The following is a 23,849-nucleotide window of genomic DNA, read 5'->3' as shown; positions in this document are numbered from 1 at the left end:
CACGTCTACTTGTGTCACGTTTGACGCAACACTAGATTATGGAGTTGTTTAAAGTAAATAATGTATTTATTATTTTATTTATATCCCTTGTACATTCAATTTTCTGGGAGTTTCGATAGCATCCTGACTCCTTTCTTAGTTCTGTTGGCACTGCACAGTTACTGTTCCAATGCACAATTATTGGAACACAGTGGTTCTTAAGCCAAATAAAGAGTTTTAATAATAACTGTAATACACCACAAATATTTTTGTTAATGTTTTGTATTGATATCTGTTAGGGAACAAACAAATAACAAAAATAAAACACATTACTTTAGTAGCTTCAGGATAATGGAATTCAACACTTTCGTGCATAGTCCATACAACTTGGAACTTGCTTTTTCTAGTCTAGTAGAATATGTGTGTGTCGTCTTTGAAAGATATATATATTTAGCCATATATTTTTACCTGTACATGCAACACTGACGGGTATCTATATGATTGAAAATCGATTTTGACCTACGATATCAAATCAGCTTCTCACAAAACAAATAAGAAACAAACCTGGAGCTAATATAGATATAAAACCTAACAAAGACTAACGTGATAAACATTGTATGCTCCTCGTAAATATGTTTCATGTCTTGTTCTGAAGATTACAGTCTCTTAGTGATTGCTGTATTTAATTGAAAAACACTCTGTCGATGATTCTAAAATAGTAAAAAGCGCTTGTAATAAGTAACACCTGGAGTATTAAGAAATATAGATCATCATACATAGAGATAAACCTCACGTTAAACGTTTATTGAAACCTCAGGCTAATCTACCATTGGATACATGAATCACTAGTTCAATCCACGAAACAACTAACCTCCAAAAGTTTACTACCTACTATCAAGTTTTAACTAATACATTCATAGATATTAGTATTTCATCATCATGTCCACAAGAAAAAAACAACATTTGACATACGCACTTTCCATAAGAGATAGGTGTATGAAGACTGACGGTAATGAGTCGCGCGGCCAAATAAAAAAAACAAAAGTAGACACCCGCGCCCCAAAACATGAAGCCACTACCGAGAGTCTTTTTACACGACTTGATTGTGTACAAAATCGACCCCTCTGAAACTCACCACTGTAACAGCTACACTTTAGATATTTGAGAATGCAAACTATCAGGACATTAGTAGTAAGCACATAAACAATATGGAATTCTCAATATCCGCGGCACTTGAATTTCTTTTAGGCAGTATTAGAGTAAATTAATCTATGAGTCCTTTTTTCTTTTTTATTAGGTATAGTTTTGTGCACCCGTAATATCAAGCGTGGGGCGAGCGTATACTCGACTCGATCTTATTACTCAACAGGATCTCTACCAGCCTACCCTCAAATTGAAATTATTTTAAATAGGATTAGGGTAATTAATATATGAATCCTTGGGCGTAGTCAAATACATCAATGTAAAGGGTTTGACCTCCTGAGACGAAAACTGTAATTAGATCTCAAACCGGCCAAGAGATGACGGAGCTATGAGCTAAAAGTTTGTATTTGAAAAAAAAAAAAAAGAATTATTGGAACCATTGCCGAGATATAACCTAACCGAATCTGATCATATCGTTCGTTTTTATTTTTTATTTGTATTCGTTTTCACACACCCAATTTATTTTTATGGCGCGAGTGTTTACTTTTCAAACCTCAGCCATCATCTTAATCTTTGTCCGAGTGCTTTAGAATTAACATCATTACTTCCTTCATTTCACTCTATTAGTAGTATTTGTGGCTCGAAACAATAAGCTTTGTGGCCTACAGGGTTGGTTTTATCTAAAACAAAATCTAGATTTTAAATTTACTTTAAACTTTACAGGGATAAACAGTACCATTAATTTTGTGTTTGTTCAAAAATTCGTATAATTCTGACGAGTATTCTTGTAAAGTGCTTGTAAAAGTTTAAATCGCCTTGTGCTATGGGTGGAATTTAGACTGGCTTCCTGTGTAAACACGCCAGGCTCGCGAGTTTTAATTGTTTGTTAACAGTCATTACTTCTTTGTACAAGCTAATAGATTTGTTTGTAAGTTTAATTCATAACTTTATTTTCCATACAGATAAGCCTATATACTCGTGCGCACTGTAGCTCGTGCTACCTATATAACTATAGGACTTGCTTGTATTTCAGTATTATTTACTGTTCACTATGTGAAGGATGTGTGTTTACTGTTCATAGTTTATTCAAGAATTGATATCAGAATGCGCCCAAGGCAATCAATATTATTAGATACATTGTTTAAAAGTGCTATAAGTAAACTCTATACTTGGTTTAGAATTATTTTGTTGTCATGTTTGTCAATTTTATTAACGATAGCACAAATGTGAGTTACTTGTCATTTGGCCGCTATTTTGTTAATACTAACATACGCATAATCATACACAAAAGCGGCCAAATGACAAGTAACTCATACGTTCTAACTTAGCTACATACCCTGTTGTGTTTGAAGGTAAAGTATTGTACATCTTTTTATACTTCTTACAAATTGAATTTACAACTAATCTCATGATTCGATGCTTATCTAGGAATGTTTCATTTGATTTTATATATGTCTCTCTTTTCTTGTCTTTACTAACTTCATGGTTTTTGTAATAGGCTTGTAATATTTTTTTTCTTCCGGTTGCACTGTTTTGTTGTTGTTGTTTTTTAGTTGTTTTTTTAAGTAGGTTTTAGCTCTTAAACGATCAGGATGAGGGTTGGCAGCATAAGCATATCGCTTGCGAATCCTTACAGAATAGGTTCCCTTCATCCTAGCACGTATAAGTTCAGGATTTAATATATATCACTTTACCGGAGATGGATTACTATGGTAGCTATACAATTCAAGACGCTTTACAGGAGATGGATTGTTATAATACTTGCTCGTACAAGATTTAGTATTGAGCTTGAATTACTTTTATACTACATATGTCTAATACTTTTTATGAGTTTGAGAATAAAAGTGCTCAAATGGTCTATGCCTTTTTATCTCGGGGTTTGCTTTATACTTCTGCCTCTTACTATTGTTCACCACTGCTCTATGAGTAGCCCATTTGGAAGATGTTTGAACAGGTTAAAGTATACTCATGTGTTGATTTTTGTTGGGTTCATCATTTTGAAAAGGATACGCATTTAAGCTACATTTAGCTATGCCAACTGGATGTCCAGCTGTCACATTATCCTGTGTATTAACAATTAGATGTCCAGATGACGTCTTACAGCCTGGGGATTCACATATTGTGCGAACTGGATTTCTGAAATTGAAACCAGCATCTTTCTTTTTCTGCCAGCTGGACATTCAAAGACATGTTAAGGCTAATATCTGTTGTAAAATTGACAGGTACATTAACGCCATTACATATTTACCTACTACTTTTTTTTTCGAACAACATATCCACATGAGCATACTGATTTTTCAACATACATATTGCTTTCACAATTATGACAAACTGTATAAATACCTGGGCCAGGGTTACTCTCAATGCACCCACAACATAGGAGAAACACAACAAAAAACGGCACCATTAATAAACCACGCGTTGCTGTAATATTCGATGTACTTTGTAACGAATTTGTTATTATATATTAATTTTAATATCAACGGTTGTTTAGATTAAATTTATATTTAGAAACATACATAACTTGTACTCTTAAATATGTATTGCAAAACTCCCGCCTATTCTCCAAAGTTGTGGAAGATTCTCGAGAGTAAGAATCAACAATATATGTGTGTAAGTAAACACTTAAATTGAATTGTTGTGTAATCTGAATTTTCTAGAAACCTTCCCACGGCTATAAATGTACAACGTGACAAGCCAGGGAAACTATCTATTATTAGTTCGCTATAATGAGTGTGCTGTAAAACTTCGGAAGCTATAACTGTGATTGTTATAACGCTTATAAATTGGAAAACTGAAGATATTTGACAAGGAGCATTTACAAAGTTCGAACATTACAAATCATTTAACGTCAGTGGATTCTCATCGAACATTAGTATTTTTACGAAAACGTTATATAAATTCACCGCGGAAGACTCAGCGCGCGTGACTGGTGAATAACGAAGGACAAGGACTCAGCGTGGGTGGCCAGCAAATAACGAAGGACAAAGCTAGCTTGCTTCCAGTTAAGTGAATTATACCTACGTCAATTAGCTCATCGTGAACCCTCGATTAAGGAAGTTCCAGACTAGAAAGAATACTTTATATTGTTTGTAAGTTTGTGAAATTTTTGTTTGTAATTCATTGTTTGTAATAACTATTTGTAACAATTGTTACTGTAAATTGTATTGTTGTGTGCATACTAAAACGTATTTGTGTTAAAAAAGAAAATTGTATGTATCAATCTTGTTGGCAAATATCGTAAACTGACTATATATCGGCTTTTACTTAACTGCTAAATCTAAAGTACTATTTAACTATTAATTTTAAATTTATCAGTTAACTCAATTTCAGGCTACTTAAAATTCTAATAAGTAACAACTTTGCCATGTGGGTGGCTTACAATGATGATCAGCAGCCATGTCATCATACTTGCAAGTAGCTTTGTTATATATGCATTTAACAAAAAAAAACGTCCTTGCTAATGTTAGTACCAGGCACAAAAAAAGATAATATCACATTTCAATAGTAAATAAAGTCAAAACTTGGACAATTCTGGCCCAAACCTGCCAGTCAGCCAAAATCACTTACAAAGCTTTTATATAAGTAGGTACATGTGAATAAACTGTGGACAGTAAACACACATCCCTCATATAGTGAATAATACTGGAAAACAAGGAATTTCTATGGTTATATGTATAGCACGAGATAAGTGCGAACTAGTATATAGGCTTATGCGTGTGGAAAATAAACATATGAACTTACAAACAAATCTGTTAGCTTAAGCAAAGAAGAAATAACTACCAACAAACAATTAAAACTCTAAATTCCACCGATTGGCGCAGGATATTTAAAACTTTACAAGGGGGTGTGGTACACGATAAATAAAAAGCCAAGCTCTTTACAAGAAAATAACTTATACCGAAACAATGGCCATGATAATGATGATTATGAAAATTACTCTTCAGAATTCCACGAATTTTTGCATAAGAAACAAAAGTAATAATATTCTTTATCCCTGTAAAGTCCCTATTGGCCTGGGTGCACTTTACTGCACATGGCACAAAGGTTTAGTGTCTTACATTCAAAATTTTATTAAACTACTTTTTGTTTATGTTATATCAATTAGAATAGCATAAAATCTTAGTTAATAATCCATATTTTAGTAGTATACAAGTTTTAAGTTCTTAATTCTACAAGAAAAGTTAAAAATAATTTATAATCTAGTTTTGTGTTAGATAAAACCAGCCCTGTAGCCCCCAGTGGCACAGCGGTATGTCTGTGGACTTTCAACGCTAGAAACCGGGTTTCGATACCCATGGTGAGCAAAGCACAGATAGCCCACTGTGTAGCTTTGTGCTTAACTTCAAAAACAAAAACTAACTTATTGCTTGTAGAGTGAGCATGAAGGAAGTAGTGATATTAATTTCAAAGCTATCTGACAGAGATTGAGATAATGGTTGAGATTTGAAAATTAAACAACGCACGCCATCAAAACAAATTGGGTGTACGAAAACGAATGAGAAGAAAAAAACGAAGAATATGGTCAGATTCTGTTAGGCAATATCCCGTCAAATGTTCCAAGGATTCGTTTCATTTTTGATGTGCTAACTAGAAATGTCTTGGTGGTTTACAGTCTCGAATATCTAAGGTGTAGCTGCTGTTACAATGGGTGAGCTTCAATGAGGCCGATTCTGCACACTGTCAAGTCGTGTAAAAAAAGACTCTCGGTAGTGGCCGCATTTTTTGGGGCGCGCGTGTTTACTTTTTCCTTGGTCGCGCGACTCACTACCGTGAAAAGTCTAAAGTGGGGACTGTGGATACTCGATGTCAAAGATTTAGGACAGTGTAAACTAAATCAAGTAAGTCTCAAGACTTCATGTATCAATAAAATGGCAGCATGTTAAACAGATATGAAGAGTCATTTTGATAATGAACATTCCTCTTCTTGTTCTACTGTTCTCGAATATGTTTTTTTCATAGAAACGTAATCACTTTACAACAATCACATTGACACAGAAGCCAACACGTGTAAAGGGACTCACACACGTTGACGACTAAAATATAAAGAAAATAACGACTTTTATAGTAAATATACACTAACGTCTTGTCAAAATGGATTAAACTTCATGAGGCGTTTTAGCTTATAGTTGCGAGGAAAAGACTATACATCAAAGCCAACCAAATAATCTAATTATCATTCATGTCATACGGGATAAAAATTAACCTTATAATTAATTTATGGTTGTCTCATATAATTCAATTAATACAGAGTAACGAAGGGCAGATATTTGTTAGAATGAATATTCTGTCTTATTCTAAATCAGTATTCCATAGAAATTATATATCTAAATTTATCTAACTTCAGTTGCTGGGAGTTAAGAAACATTGTGATTTTTTAAAAAGATTTATTGTAAAATATTCTTTAAAAACTGAACAAGAAATTAGCCTTTTCTTGGAAAAATTAATGATAAATTTTTAATGTCGTAAAACAATTACTAATTTTGTAAAAGACTAAAATCAAACGTCGAGAATTACATTTTCCAAACTCTTAAACTCGTTGTACATCATCCCCCCCCCCAGTGGCACAGCGGTATGTCTGCGGACTTACAACGCTAGAAACCGGGTTTCGATACCCGTGGTGGGCAGAGCACAGATAGCCCTTGTGTAGCTTTGTGCATAACTATAAACAAACTTCATGAGGCGTTTTATATATTACAAAACTACAAATTACCTAATACTAATAAATTATAAGATCTCTCTCATGATCGTATTTACAATTCAGCAACTTATGTTCTTATGGGACATCATTCGCAACAATTTACTTTTCCATGAACAAACTATCTTATACTATAAACAGCCTGCTTTATTTCAAGGAATTAGCATTTTTGTTTCTCGCTTCCATACTTTCTTCAGGTTTACACTTTTCTTATGTGTCCCCGACTATATTTTGGTACGAAGTAACAATCCACTAATTCTATATCTTACCGCCTTTTTTGTAATATACTATTTCCACTTGACATTCTTCGTAGGTAGACAGTGCCTTCTCGATATTGGCGACCGCGTACTGATTGGTAAGGGGTCCATGTAGAAACTCGCACATACACGATCGCTGCATAACCTCTGCTCTCGTGTAGCCCATCAGCTCAGTGAACCCATCGTTACAATAAATAATTGGATAATCTTCCAACTGGGCATTGGCTAAAACGAACCTTCTATCTAAGAAAGAACAAAAACAAAAAATATCACAATATGTTGAAGGGAACATATTGAAGAGAATTGAAATTCTTGAAACAAACAAGAATAAACTCGTAAGATCTACGGTATTAAAAAATTCCAATAAAGTAAGTAATTTGAATTTGAAATAATATTCCACTACTACTTAATCAGTAAATAAAACAGCGCATTTGTATTTGATTCTTTGGATTTTAAATGGAATATTATCGAAAGTTTACGAACTGAAAATTGCTCATAGATGGACTGTTATTCGAAAAAGGTAAACATTGAAAAACCTTTTCACAGGTAATGATGGAAACTATTTCTCGAAATACTTATCCAAAATATAATAAGTGTATAGTAATCTCTTAATCCTAACACCTATATGATGTTGAAAAGATCGAAAAGAAATAATAAACAATCTAATACTCTACACGTATTAAGTTCCTGATCAATTATTACATACAAAATACTTTGTGCATTACTCCTCGTAAAGCTACAAAATTCAAAGTAAACGGACGAACGTCCTGTGTTATTGCTTGGCCAACGATATGATGAAATGAACTTTTTGTTTCTGTGAGGTTAAATTGCGGTTAAATGTTTACTAAGTTTTATAAGTAGCATCATTATGTTTCATTTTGTTCAATTTAAGTGGTTCTGGATGTATGTATGTGTTTTCTAGTCACTATAGGTTAATTAAATTTAATTAAAACAGAATTAATCATGCACTGGAAGAAAAGTTTTATTGTATTAGTAGCTTAATCCATAAATACTAACATACAACGTATCGTGAGAAGAACAGACAATATTTATATAAACAGTAATAATTGTTTCACGTATGGAATATAAATAAACAAAGCTACTCGAGGGCTATCTGCGCTAGCCACTCATAATGTTGAAATGACAGATTAGAAGGAAGCCGTTTAATTAAGGCTGACAGGTCTGCTTTGCCGATTTGTTGTATAATATTGTAGAAGAAACATTTGTATTTTTGATACGTACAGAAATGTATTTGAGTCGTCTTTCATTAGTTCCTGTACCAAGTATTATAACTCTCTGTTGATTAGGTTTTGAAATTGTGGCCATCAGTCATGCCAGGATTGATTCTGCTATTAGAAATAACTTTTACTAGTTGGTCTCTAAAAATTAGAATTGTTTTATAAAGTATTACTACTGCCATTATATTAACACTGGTGCAACATTAAAGTAATATTGACGAGAAACCGACGAGCAGAAAGGATCATGCAGTAGCGAGAGGTATGAATACCTTATAAATTAATTTCAACCAAGAGTATCAGACGTTGTTATGATTTGGAACATGTTATAATTTCTACATAGAAATAGAAGAGCGACTTTGAATGAAAACGTTTTCATACAAGATAGGGTTCCATCCCAGATTGCACGGACTGTCAAGATATTGCTGGGATATACTTTCAGGGATTGACTAATTTTCCATACATATGACCAACACAGTGTCCAGATCTCACCCTTATTGATTTTTACTGTGTCGTGTTACCTGAGCGCTTAATCAATTTTTTTACAGCAATCCTTCTAGTTTACCCCAGATAACTCATAATTTCGCAATCTTTGTTTGAATGTTACATGCGGAATCTATGGATTTAGTGAACTATAATATCAGTTTAGAAATAATGAAACTTGAGCAACTTTCTAGTGTATCTGTAGGTGAGTGAAGAAGCATAGCAACTTTCATGTTCTTCGTTAGCACATATCATTATCTGCTCAACACTAATGAATGAAAAAAAAATACTTATTAAACTTTCAACCTGCTTCAACTACAAAGCAAAATATGTAATTTTAAGAGTAACAGAAACATGTAATGCACCACATCAAGAATTTGAATTATTTGAACATTAATATTTTTTATGAACTTTTTTGCTGCCGTTAGATTCTTAAATTGATATTCTGCGTGTGTTCGACTTGTACATTATAATAAAGAAGAAACAGAAATAATTACAAAATTAAGAGAACAGTACAATGTTGATCATTTTTTGAAATTATTTGTTGTGGTTTTATTTAGAAGGTTTTGTGTTTCAGTTTTGCTCTGATTACTAATAAATCCGTTCGATTACTGGATAGGCTAAGATAGTGTTTATTAATATATGCGTTCGATTACTGGATAGGCTAAGATAGTGTTTATTAATATATGCGTTCGATTACTGGATAGGCTAAGATAGTGTTTATTAATATATGCGTTCGAGTACTGGATAGGCTAACGTAGTGTTTATTAATCTATGCGTTCGATTACTGGATAGGCTAAGGTAGTGTGTGTTTATTAATCTATGAGTTCGATTGCTGGATAGATAAGGTAGTGTTTATTAATCTATGAGTTAGAGTACTGGATAGGCTAAGGTAGTGTTTATTAATCTATGCGTTCGATTACTGGATAGGATAAGGTAGTGTGTGTTTATTAATCTATGAGTTCGATTGCTGGATAGATAAGGTAGTGTTTATTAATCTATGCGTTCGATTACTGCATGGACTAAAGTAGAATTTGATATGTAGTTTAGTATTCCGAAGAGTGCTGTTTAAAATTGTTTGTTTGTAGTTATGCACAAAGATACATAATGGGCTATCTGTGTTCTGCCCACCACGGGTATCGAAACCCGTTTTCTAGCGTTGTAAGTCCACAGACATACAGTTTACAATTTCTTAAGTCAAAAGAGAATTTCAATATCATTAATGATGTTATCTCTATTTTGCAACTAGACCTCACAAGTGAGAGCATACTATAGCTATTGTGACTTTACACAGGACAAATGACTTTAGCTTACCATATTCACATTTCCAAGCCATTATCTTCTCATGTCGGAGATTCACGCGCTTTTACTCATATTATTTTTTATTCAATGCAGTGTTACTGTATAATTAGTTGGCCTACTCTACTGTACATACTTCGAAACATGATTTTTAGAATGTTACAATATTTGGCACATTTGGCAGTGAAATGATGAGAAAGACGATTACAATGTCAAAGGTAATTCTCACCAGTGGCTGCTAATATGTATACTGATAATTTTTAAAAACAGTATCAAGCATGTCAGGATTTATTCTGCTATTAAAAGTGACTTCTTGTATTTTATCACTGAATATTTAAACTGTTCTCATAAAGCATTAGTACAGCCATGGTAATAACGTTGATGCAACATTAAAGTAATGTCAACGTGAAAGAGGTCAACGGAGAACACCGTGTAGCAATGACGCTTAGGGGTACCTTATAAAGAAATCCGAACACAGATGATCTAATGTTGATATAACTTGGAACATATAATTATTCCTACACTTTAGAGAAAATGAGTTTTAAATGAAACAATCTTCATGTAAAATGGAGTTGTCCTACAATGCAGGGACTAACAAGACTAACAACATTGCTGGCACACGCTTCCCGGGATTGAGCATTCAGTAGACGTTTACCACATACATAACAAGTGCGGTATTTAGGGTTTCTTGATGTTTTAGCTATGGAACCATCTTAATTATTTTATTTGTTCGTGACATACCCATTACCTTGAAAAACTTGAGATATATCAGTAAAGTATAACTGTTGGAGATCAGACAGTGTCATTGAGCTGTGTATCACGCTCTCTCTAGAATGACTACAATTGACTGGATAACGAACTAGAACTCCATCACGAAGACCGAGAATTAAATCCAGCCCAGTACCAATAAAATAATTAGTCCGTTTCAGGACTTTCCCGATGACGGTAGCAGGTTATCAGCCAAAATTTAGGATAAAAACTATTTAGTAATTAGTATATAGTTATAAAAACAATAATAGTAAAAAAATCGGTTATTCATGAATAATTAGGCTTAGGTGATCGTATAAGCTACTAAACATGTTACTGACTGACATCCGATCACCAAAACTTTACTTATTCTCAAATACCTTAATTATTATTTTTTGTCAGGAAGTCAAAACCATCACCTGTTTTTCAGTTCCTCATGCGGGAGTTTATGAACGTCATAGTATTTTAAACATAAATTTTATAATAAAAGTATGACGTAAAAGGAGCTATTGCAGTTGGGTAAACAAAATAAATTATATCATAAAGCTTACTAAATTTATTTCAAGTCGGTTTTCTATGAAACGGAAAATCTTTCACACTTTTTGCTGAAACAGTGAAAGTTAATTCGCAAAGGAATGTGTTCATTTACAACTATGTATTTCACATAAGAACCATTGACAACGCTTGTTTGCTACATCAAATATATATTAGGTTTAGAAGCAATTTATTGTAGTAACTAATTTTTCTACTTTTCATTATGTTTTGTATTGAATATCTCTCCATATATAAAACAAAATAATACAATTCTTGAAACTTTTTTTTCTTACTCTTCTTTATTATTTGCTTCTTCTGGTTTGGTGACTTTAAACGTTACTATTCAGTATGTAATCTTACAGCTAATTTAGAATAAAAACTTTCAAATAATACTTTTCAACTAAACTAAATAACTTGAATTAGTTATATATTTTTTCAAGATGTACGAACGTAAAATACAATATTTTTATAAATTAAATACACTCAAAAAAAAACTAGTCAAAGCTTATAAAATATACTTTCTTTTCTATTCCTTTATATTTTTTCTTTCAATTAAAATTTTATTTTAATTATAATTTCTCCTATAATAATAGAAAAGCAGTTTTCATTTCCATGATATTTAAGAGTTTAATTCAAAATATACCTCTTACTCACTTCATTTTGCCCTTTTATGATTACTTTGAATAGCTTTCACTGTTGCACAATTAACCTTACTCATCTACTATTACTTCTGCCCTCTTATATTTACCTAATTAAAATGGTGCCAAAAATATTTGTCAAAATTAATCTTTTACGTCTTATGTAAATACCCCAAAAGGGAACATGTGAAAATATGGTCCTTCCAGAATTTTAAATCTGCTCAAAATATATTCAATAAAATGTTTGGTGGCAAATCCTGAGATATTTTTCGGGGCTTCTAAAATGCAATTTATTTGAATTCATCCTTAATCTCAAATTTTTCGTTCTACTAACACAGAGGTCCTCCAGTGAGCCAGCGGTAAGTTTACGGACTTACAACACTGTAATCCGGGATTCGATTCCCAGCAGTGGATACATTAGATAGCCGAATGTGGGTTTGCTGTAAAACAAACACAGAAACACCACAATTTATATAGTATGAAGGATATATTACATTTTTTAAAATTGGAAATAAGCACGTTATTAACGAAAGACAAAATATCTTTAATATTTTTATATATTGTTTTTGTAGTTTTAATATAACTTAAATTGCGTATTGAATATGTGAACACAAATGTGAAACCTATTATCCAACCATTTCCTCTAAGCACAATTACTCCACTTTCTATTTCAGCAGGAACATATAAATGCAAAGGGACAGACAGGCAGACAGTCAAACGAATGGACAAGATAAAAGATAGACACATAAAGAAACATTCAAATAGTTATAGATATGTACAGGCAGCAGTCATTTCGAGAGGCGTCAATATAGCGTAAGATAACCCCTAAAAAAGGCTTCAATCCCTTATAAGTAAGTATACATTATATTAAGCTTATACACAGAAACACTTGCTAGATATGTCACATTGTATCTTGTATTTGCATAGGTTTGACATGAATAGAAAAATGACACATGTTATTAATATACACACTAGACATGTGTAGACATTTAACGAAAGTGTAAAAAGGCCGAAACAATAACGTTTCTAATGCCACACATTAACACTATTTTTTTTCTGAAAGAGGCACTGTACTTATGAAAGATGCATTGTTTGATGTTTAGTAAATAGTAAGTAAAAGGGTATATTATGCAATTTTTCATTATAATAAAATTGAACTGGGGCACGAAAATTGGACACATAATGTATGAGTACCGAAAGAGTATCTTTTCAATTTGATGAAATTCAAGGAATGGGTCGTTTCAAATATGATAACATTTCATCACTCTAATGAACGTTTCTGATTGGGCAACTGGCAAAAATTAAAAGTAGACATGTTTTCTATGTTAGATATACATGACTATTGTTTAATGCAAGTGTATGATTTAGATAAGCTTAATATAGCACGAGAATTAAATTTAGTTATTTTTAGTAGCGATAGTTTATCGCAGGTTTGTTACGTAACTGTGTACGAAACATAAGTTATATAGTTCAATTGTTGTAAATTGGCACTTGTATTATTGCGCTTTTCTCGTTGTTTTGATCTAGTATTATTACACCATAATATCTCGTACCTTGTTGAATATTCTTGGCTTCGGTAAGACTATAAATACATATACAAAATGTAGTTCAAGTTAAGTTAAGACAAAGATAGGCGGTTAACTAGTTAGGTATATAAAACTAGATTGTGTGTTTGTGAGTTTAGCCGTAAAGAGCGTATAGTGACGCTTTGTTTTTAATATGAAATTATCGCAGATTGTATTGTAACAACAGAGTAAATAATAATAATTTATCTTGTCAAATTGTATTCTAAAGTAATTGAACCAACATGTGTGGACGAAAAAGACACAATTAGTTAAAGCTCTGGATACAACTGTCGTAACCAACAGTGTAACGTAAATGAAATTATCACCGATTGTATTGTAACAACAGAGCAGAGGAGAATTATTCGTCTTATCAATTGTATTCTAAAGTAAACTAACCAGCCTGTGTGGACTTTGCGGAAAAGAGACGATTATCTAAAGCTCTGGATACAACTGTTGATATTAACTGTGTAACGAACATTTGTATATACGTTTGACTTGTTTTAATATATTATTTTAAAACAAGTAGACTGCTTCCTGATTGTTTATTGTTGAAATTTATCGCCAACAAATCACAGACACCTACTGTAAAGAATCCTGCCCATCCACCCATACATAAAACTTGACATTCTAGCATTTTCATAGCAAAAATGTGATCTTAAACAATAGAAGACAAGAAAATTCAATATTACGCCCTGTTTTCGAATTTAGTATGACTATGAGTCTTACCCTTGTGTTAAAATAGTATTAAATTTATACCAGTGTAGTAAAGTACTACTGAACATAATGCAAATGTAGTAAAATGCTCTAGCATAATAAATTCCTAACACATTTCGTTATGTTTAGGAACAACTTCTTGTTTGATAAATAATACCATCTTCTTACCAATTCTCCAAATAGATATTTCTTTAACTCTTTTAGTTTGTATGATAATTGGCTATGCAGCCTTGTGTTAAAATGTCATATAGTTACACATCTTATATACCTTCAGTTCTCATTAACGTACAAAAATAACTTACATTTATGAAAGTTCGTAATCTGAACCTTTCCATAGTCATTTGTCTTAAAACATTGAATCATATTAATTGCTTTGAACTTTCATTTAATAACACAATAGTATTACCTTATTGAAGTATTTTCTTTACAGTTCAGAAGAATTATTGTTTTTGATTAAATCGCTTTATGCTTCTAAAGAAAACGTAGTAGTATGATACAGTGTCAATGTTTTTTTTTATCTGATTTACGATTATATAAAACACATTTGTTCAAAACAGCGCTTACAAAAAATAAAATTACACAGTGTAAATTATTTTCTGTAAAGTATATGTTCTTTATTCGTCTGTGTTGTTATTTCCTCGTAACCTTTTATAAAATCGACAATTTGAAAGTATTTAGCACAAAAGTAACAAAACATAAGGTTTATACCATCGTATGTTACGAAAAATCAAAGTATAGAATCTTAAAGTTCAAAACATGCGTGCTAATAAGTCAATGTTTAAAAATATCAGAAACGTTTATCTGATGATTTTGGGTGAAAACTAAAGTTTAGAGTATATCTTAAAGTTTCATAAAAGTGATGCTAAATTAATGTCAATCTAAAAAGATTGAAGAAAAATATTAGATATGTTTCGCTTAAGTATTAAATTATCACTGAAAGATAATTTTTATAAGCATTTTCTGATTATCATGATGTAATCTAATTCTGAAGATGACAGTTAACTTCTCAGTGCATTTCGATAAGCCTAGAATTTTTATCGTTTCTTTAAAACATACATAGAGATACGACTTTTGTCATACAGACGTATAGATGCGTTACACCATAACTCATGATAGGCTTAACATAGAATGTTGAAATCCTATTTATAGACTCGTATAAAAACAAATAATAATTTCTGCCAATAATAATTGCATTTTTTTAACATTTTGATTGATCACTTTTCATTGATAGTACGATGAGAATATTTCTTAAGGAAGTTAAAGGTTTCATTTATCTTCATACATATCTATAGAGATATTGGATTGGACTCGAGCTACTTATGTGTTGCTTCATTACTCGTGTAAGAGTTGATCATTACTGAAAAATCGATTCGTGAACGCAACATTTCAAAAATATTTTGAAGGATTTTTTTTTCTTTATGACAAGAAATGAGGTTAATTGAATGTTGAATATTTTACTGGTATATCATGTCATTTCATTTGCAGATTTAACTTCACTATTTTTCACTTCGTTAATGTTGATATATGTGCTGCAATATTAAAAATCAAATTCTCCTATACATTTCTATACATATTAATATCAATGGTAATATTATATCACAGCAGAGCTTTAAATGGTATAAACAGCTCGAAAGCACTGCTATAAATATTGAGTTTACATGATAATAGAATGAACACAGACGGCAATTGGCGTTTAATCGTTTATTTGGTAGGTAAATAATTTTGCTTTTAAGAAAGACAACCACAAACGTTTTCATTGAATAGTACATATTGTATACCTACATATACGAAGAACTAATGACATATTTAAAAACTCAACAGAATCTTAGATTATCCTAAGAAAAAGCATTCACGTTAAATTTTAATTGCATTATGTAATAAGTTCAAATGGACAAATGTCCTTTATAGTTATATACATTGTTTAGTAACTTTAAATGTTCTTATATTGTTTTCTGAGTTATATATGTATATATAAAATTGGAAACAATCATGGAAACAGTGATTAAGATGGGTATAAAATGAAAATATTTTCTAATTGATCTTTCTCTGTTGCGTGAAAACAATATGTACTAGAGTAAAGTTACATTTTGATAACTTACACTGTAACTGGTTGTCATCCTATCAGTTAGACAGTGTAACACCAACACAATGCCTAAAATGTAAAAACATTCAGACTATTGCCAGCAGTAGTGTGTTGAATACACTCGCGGCTTCAAGAAGATAAATTCCAAATGGCAAACGGGAAAACATCAAAGTTTTGTTTTTTGTCTGGTAAAGGTTAATTCATGCGACAGATTTAGGCGAAATTTCTTTTTTTAGTAGGAGCCGTATGAAAATAGAGCGTATGAAACTGGTACTGTTGATAATAGAAGCAATGGAGTTAGAAAGCCAAATTTCCTTAAACGGTATGTCAAGCAACTTAGTGTATGTTCTTTACATGATACACGACAACGAAATATATATATTTCCAATAACCAAGCTGTAAGTATAAGAATGAATGGCGCTTCCAGAATTGTGAGATACACGTTAGCATGGAGTGACTTCAATAGATGCGTAGCTGCTTCAAAACCACTGTTCAGGAGACATAAAACAATCTAAAATTCTCTAACAATGGGATGAGCAAAGACAGAGAAGGGTGAATACTCTTTATACATAAATCCAAATGTAATATTGTTTCGTAAAAATCAATCACAGTTTGTTCGACGGTAGTATACAATGTACATGGTAAAGCATGCTAGGAGATCAATACATGTTTGGAGTGCATTTCGACTAATGATTCTTATCCTTCATGTGATTTCATCAGGGACACGTACTATTGGGCATATATTAATCCTACAGCAAGGCAGTGATCCAAAGATTGTGGAAGCATGGTACCGACACCTAGTGGAAAAAAAGAGGACCATAGAACACTCGCAACCATAGCTTAGCTTGCAAAAAGTACCAATATCAATATTGTCAAGGCTGCATGTTCTTATATGGAAACCGAAACTGTCATACTATAACAAAGCAACGTAAGTGAAGTGTGGATAGTAATACAGAACATTTGAACAATGTTATATAATTATACATTGATAAAATTACTGTAACGTTCGCTGGCAAGATAAGCGATAAGTTAATGCGCTAAAATCCGTAGTTCGATTCCCCGCAGTGAACAGAGCAGACAATGTAATGTGAATTTGTTCTAAAACAAACTGCTATGTTTAAAGCATATTTAAAGCAAATAGAAAAATACTCTTGCATTGTTCAATTTAGTTTCGTTTCTTTTGTATTTTATATAATAATGAACTGTACTAATGTTGACCATTTATTTGCAACTACTCATTATTTGCAATACCTGTATGTGTACAACTTAGACGTTTCCATAGTTATTTCGATAATGTTTATGTGTATATATGTTTATATTATAACTAAAGAAAAGGCTCTCGCAAGGTAGAAATGTTTGAAAGATCAACTAGTTTGGTTCAAGTGTGAGTTACTTCAACAGGATGAACTATAAAGTTTAAAACAATAACGTGAAGGCAAATATCCGTATAAAAAGAATGGTTTAATTAAACAAGCGAAAAAGATGCAAAATGTGTATTTGTTGTGATATATCACACAATAAATAAATAAATAATCGTACAAGGTTTTGATGTAATCAGAACGAATAGTTCTCAAAATTATTTTAAAAAATGACTAGCTGTTCTTAAATTCATAGGTCAGGTTAACCATTAAATAGATGAGTCTTTATCATTCTTCGTAAATGAATATTACACTTTGTTTGTGAAAGTGTTAATTTAGACACATTCATTTAAACCAAAAACACTTTAAAAATAATAAGTCAGAAATATAGTCTCAAATTCTACCACTAATTTTTATAATCAATAGTATCTACGTGGTAAGAAAGTAAGAAGAAAATCCAAAATTAATAATAAAAAGTAGTATATGATCTCGTACACATTATTAAGGCTGATGCTAGCACATAAATACTAGCAAAATTTCACAAAGTCTTACCATACACTTAATTACATCGTTTTACAGGAGTAACAACATAAATACGTTTTAATTACCGAATTATAACTGAAAGAATTATTTTTGAAAGAGAGCCAGATATTCGTTTGCATATTAGTTTTTCTGATACATTCTAAAATTTCTGACAAAAATTCATGTAAAATCATGAATCTCATCAATTATATTTACACGTAATACACATTATATTTATTCTATAATAGTTTAATCAAATAATGAAATTAACTTAATTATTATCGTAACTATTGAAAAATTTGTAATTATTTTTAGAACATTCTTATGAAATTATAAATTTTAACATTAAAACTACGTTACGCTGAGTCTTTTATCAAACTGTGAAGATTGTTTGTTTGTTTGTTTTGGAATTTCGCGCAAAGCTACACGAGGGCTATCTTGCCTGCGCTAGCCGTCCCTAATTTAGCAGTGTAAGACTAGAGGGAGGGCAGCTAATCATCACCACCCACCGCCAATTCTTGGGCTACTCTTTTACCAACGAATAGTGGGAGTGGTCGTCACATTATAACGCCCCCACGGCTGAAAGGGCGAGCATGTTTAGTGGGATGCGGATTCGAACCCGCGACCCTCAGATTGTGAGTCGAGCGCCTTATCCACCTGGCTATGCCGGGCACGAAACTGTGAAGATAAAGATCTCGTTTGTATAACGATAATTTTACGTCTAAAGCCCCCCCCCCCCCCAGTGGCACAGCGGTATGTCTGCGGACTTACAACGCTAAAAACCGGGTTTCGATACCCGTGGTTGGCAAAGCACAGATAGTCCATTGTGTAGCTTTGTGCTTAACTTCAAACAAACAAACAAACGTCTAAAAATTTAAAAGCAGAGTTTCAAAAAAATTGAAAGAGGTGCCGAACGTTACCCATATTCCCAGAAAAAAAGTATTAGCTTGATCATTATACTATGAAATTTATATTAGCTTAGAACGTGTATACGAGAATTCCGGAATTTTTAGCAATTTTGTAAAGAAGCAATATAGTAATAGAGAAGGAATTCCTCGAAATTCGTATAAAAGATTTGTACTACATATACAGCAGTGTGTCGCTGCAAAAGCAAGTCATAAAACTTTGGGCGACATGTTTAGCACCTAGATACATGGTTCACAGGGAATTTCCAACCACTCACCATTGTAATGCCGCTGTAAGTATATCTGTGGTTAGAAGAATACTTTAGAGCCCTGTCCAAAGGAGAGTGTTTGTATAGAGAGATTGTTAAATTGCGTAGGGCGAAATAGCACAAAGTTTAAAAAAAAAATAATAGACCTTAGTGTCCTCTAAGCAAGCAGATAATCTCGCACAGCTTGATGTTTACGACATAAACAATTTCTGAAAGAACATCCTAATTCACTCCGTAATGACACGTTCATCCACAAAACGAAGAGAATCTTCCAACCCAAACATCTGGGATTAAGCTGGGTGCACCATCTATTACATATAATAAGTTAGTAAAGATGGATTTCAAACTTACAAAGGTTTGAAAAGACAAAAAAAGTCTTCTGATTTCAGCCAAGCCTCTAAATCATTGGCTGTTTTAATAAGATAAATGGCTGTAGAATTTTAAATCAAAGCAATCCCATTCAACCATATATCTGATTGATTTTTGATCTCTGTAAATGTGGTTTTGGAAGCTGATATCTATACCATGGAGAGTAGGTTGCAAATGTATGGTCTAAGAGTGACCTCGTTGATAATTGAACAGGCGATTCCGAGGGCAGCATGTAATGTGGGATACTATTCTTCTAAAGTGCGATTCACCCCAGCGATATTTTCGTTTTTCTAATGAATGAGCTAAGATCAGATTATTCATGTTTTTCATTCCTTAATAAAACTCAAATATACAGTGAAAAGTACAAAGAATGTTTAAAGAGAGAAAAAATACACGTTTAAATGTTATATAGCTATATTTCACACTAATTTCGCTAATAAATTAAATTATTTATTTATTTTAAATATCTATTTAAATAATTTCTGTCACACACACACAATAAAAACCTAGTTTATTGGTTGAATGCAATTAGATAAAACTAAAGATTTCATTCAATGCCCATTATCTATGAAAACTTAGAACATGAAGAAATTTAATAATTTGTTATTTTCTATATCTCGTTTCATAACGACTTTTGGAGGGAAAATAATTTGAGATACTTTTCGTCTTTCAACACCGTTGCTCCAGTTAAAGTACATAAATGTTATTAGATAACACAAAAGGGAATCCTGAATAGCCGCGGCTCTTGAAATTCTTTTAGACACGATTAGAGTGAATTAATCTACGATACCTTTGTTCCCCTTTTTATTAGCTATATTTTTGTTCGCCAAAATACCAAGCGTGAGGCGCGTGTATACCCGATTCGATTTTATTACTCATCAGGATCTCTATCAGCTCACCATCAAATTGAAATTATTTTAGGCAGGATTAAATCTATGAAACCTAGCGCGTGGTAAGATACATCAATTGAAAGGGTTTGACCTCTTGAGTCAAAAACTGTAATTAGATTTAAAATCGGTAAAGAGATGACGGAGCTATGAGCTGAAAGTTTGTACTTGAAAAAAAACAACTCAAAGCCATTCTACGAGCCGCTATGTCGCGGCTAAAAAGTGAAACCAAATTATGTTAGGCGAGAGATTATCTTTATATTACGTCAATGAGCATTCAAAACACAGGACCTAACTGATCTAGAATCGTTCCTAGTTAAAATATAATGAAGCCTGTCTGGCAGAGAGCCTATTTTAAAATTAGCTTCAGCCCTGTAACTTATTACATAAATATATTTTTAGTAAGTTAACATTATACGTATCGTTTTTTTCCAAAATAGAGTAAAATAAAGGGTTCAAAAGTTCAATTGATATAAACAAGGAACAGGATTACTATTAGTTTCATGCACACTAGAAAATAGGTATGAATTAAAGAATCAAAATTTTCAAAGCTCTTGTAGATGCATTGTACATGACAAGGATGTCTGTCTTTCTTTCTTTTCTTGTTCCCCACAAAAAAATCGAATGACTTTGTACTTGAAGTATTGGTTTAATACTGTAACAGAAACACTAAGCTGGAAAATCTAGAAATGAATATTATATCACGTTTCATTTATCCTTTCGATATATGAAATAATTAAAATTAACAAATCCTGTGAAGCAAAGAAGTGATAGTGTATTAACAAGTTCAATAAACTCACCGAAATAAAAGCTCTATAACTTTAACAATTTTCTTTTACTTTATAAAATAAATTTTCACTTTCAGAATTTTTTTTTATTTATTTATCTATCTAATGCCCGATTATACTCAACCTAAATAAACTAAAAAGGACACACAAAGGAAACGTCTGTTCTCATTTCATTTGTGATCTATTTTATTCCTTATTAATTAATTTTTACGATATTGTTTTAGTTTGTTATTATTATTATGTTATTATATATATTATTAATATTTATTTTTACATTATTTTTGCCCCTCCAGTGGCACAACTGTATGTCTGCGGACTTACAACGCTAGAATCCGGGTTTCGATACCTGTGGTGGGCAGAGCACAGATAGCCCATTGTGTAGCTTTGTGCTTAACTTCAAACAAACAAAAACATTATTCTTTTTCCGATCCCATTTTGCTATTCGTACCTACTTTCCCCACATTACGCCCCCCAGTGACACAGCGGTATGTCTGAGGACTTACAACGCTAGAAACCGGGTTTCGATACCCCTGGTGGGGAGAGCACAGACAACACATTGTGTAGTTTTGTGCTTAATTACAAACAAACAAACAAATCCCCACATTACTGTCTTTTCATAAGCAAGAATCAGTCACACCTGCAACATTCCCTTTGAAAGTCAACTTAAGGACATATGTGTTGCTATGGTGAGCTGCTATAGATACATACCCGTGATGTTACTGAAACTGACTTCACTAAAGTACACACTTTATGCTTTCCACTCATTCCTAATTCATCTCTGAAAAAGAAAGGTACAACTCTCGAAAGCGCTCGGATGATTAGATTTCCTGTTTTTGGTTTATTGTTGATCCTATTATGAATAGGACAGATGTTATTCAACAAAAATTATTAGGTCGTCAAGAAATTAATGTCGCTTTTTTTAAATGAAAAAACCCGAATAACTTTTATATCAAAATAAAACATTTATTAAATGAAATAGCTTTCATTCTTATCGATGATGTTTTTGTCTAGGACTGAGTCATTGTTTTTGGTATTTAATATTCGGATAGAGAATCTATTTTTCATCACCGGTGACAATTCTGTCCAAAAATGGTTCACGCGCCAGAAGACACGAAGCAACGTTCACACGTTGGAAACGATGATTATCGAAGAGTTCGTGAGGCACCCACACACCTTCTTTACGGAGTTTTCTCATATTTCTTAGATGCTTACGTATTGTTTCATGAGAGACATGCAATTTTAGGGTCATTTTAAGAGTGTGTTGCCTTGGGTTAGACACAACAAGCGTCTTCATGGCATCAGTATCAATTCCAACATCCCTGCCATCACAATTTTTAAGGCTAAAGTCACCTGAACGAAATTTGCTGAACCACCATTGGCATTTACGGACGTTCAAAACATTTCCATAAACGTCTTTGATATTCTTTGTGGCTACAGAGGCGTTTTTTCCCTTCTTGTATTCAAACAGCATTACATGCCGAATATGTGTCTCGTCGTGTGCCATCACTATAAAGGATTAGAGGTGAGTAAACTGTGGTTACCATTGGTTGAGGCTACAGGAAGTCTCTCCTCCAATCACAAACATGTTTTAACCAACGAACCATGACACGCTCTCCAAAATCCACTAGAACACTATAAAGACCAAACTACACCACACACACACAGTAACCTGAAGACGAAAGACGGAAGACTTTCGAAACATCGTCCTCTACATTTGTAGGCTTCTACAGCAGTCAGTTGCTGTCCATTGGAAACTTAGATTCAGATACTTTACTAATTTAGTTTAAAATACAGTAACAGTAGCTTTGAAAACAATGTAAAAACTTAAAACACTGAAACTAAATATCCCTTAATATCAATGATGGTTTAGTCTTTACATTTCTCAAAAAGTTTTTGTGGAAGCGATATTATCGCCTAATTAATTATTAAATTTTGATATTATTCATGTTCCCAAGCATGCCATAATAATGTAACAAAAAGCAGATCTAATGTAACAAAAACATTCTACGTTTCTATTCCTTAGGGATATAAATTCGAATGATTAAAAATGATAAAAATAATAAAACACCCCTCACCACCACCCAAAATATTTACCATTAAGTACCGTCAACTTATTGTAAAGAACTTATTGTACAGTTAATATACTTCGCGTGATAATCAATGAATTAGTCCGAGGCTGTTTAAGAAAAAGGTTTTAATTTTGATGTATCTCCCAAACATTTTTCAATTCAGAGTTAAAATGTGGCTCAGAGGAATTTGCTAGAGATTTTTCTTTATTGAAATTCTTTTAACTGATTTGTTTGTTTGTTTGTTTTTTGAATTTCGCACAAAGCTACACGAGGGCTATCTGCGCTAGCCGTCCCTAATTTAGCAGTG

General features: G+C 32.5%; 1 protein-coding gene across 3 annotated transcripts in view; it reads right to left on the bottom strand.

The window, feature by feature from the left end:
* Positions 1–23,849, bottom strand: part of LOC106468929 (potassium voltage-gated channel subfamily H member 6-like) — a 173,038-nt gene that overhangs the window by 130,362 nt on the left and 18,827 nt on the right. For all 3 annotated transcript variants that reach the window (XR_002612854.1, XM_022397938.1, XM_022398013.1), the window contains exon 2: positions 7,090–7,320. Coding sequence is in view for 2 of the 3 variants with exons in the window: in XM_022397938.1 (XP_022253646.1) it covers positions 7,090–7,320 (231 nt within the window). In the remaining variant the exon portion in view is untranslated. The remainder of the gene's footprint in view (positions 1–7,089; positions 7,321–23,849) is intronic.

Source organism: Limulus polyphemus, unplaced genomic scaffold, assembly GCF_000517525.1.
Source record: "Limulus polyphemus unplaced genomic scaffold, Limulus_polyphemus-2.1.2 Scaffold3, whole genome shotgun sequence".
Lineage (NCBI taxonomy): Eukaryota > Metazoa > Arthropoda > Merostomata > Xiphosura > Limulidae > Limulus > Limulus polyphemus.
Note: the sequence above shows the minus strand (reverse complement) of the source record. Positions and strands in the feature narration are given on the sequence as shown.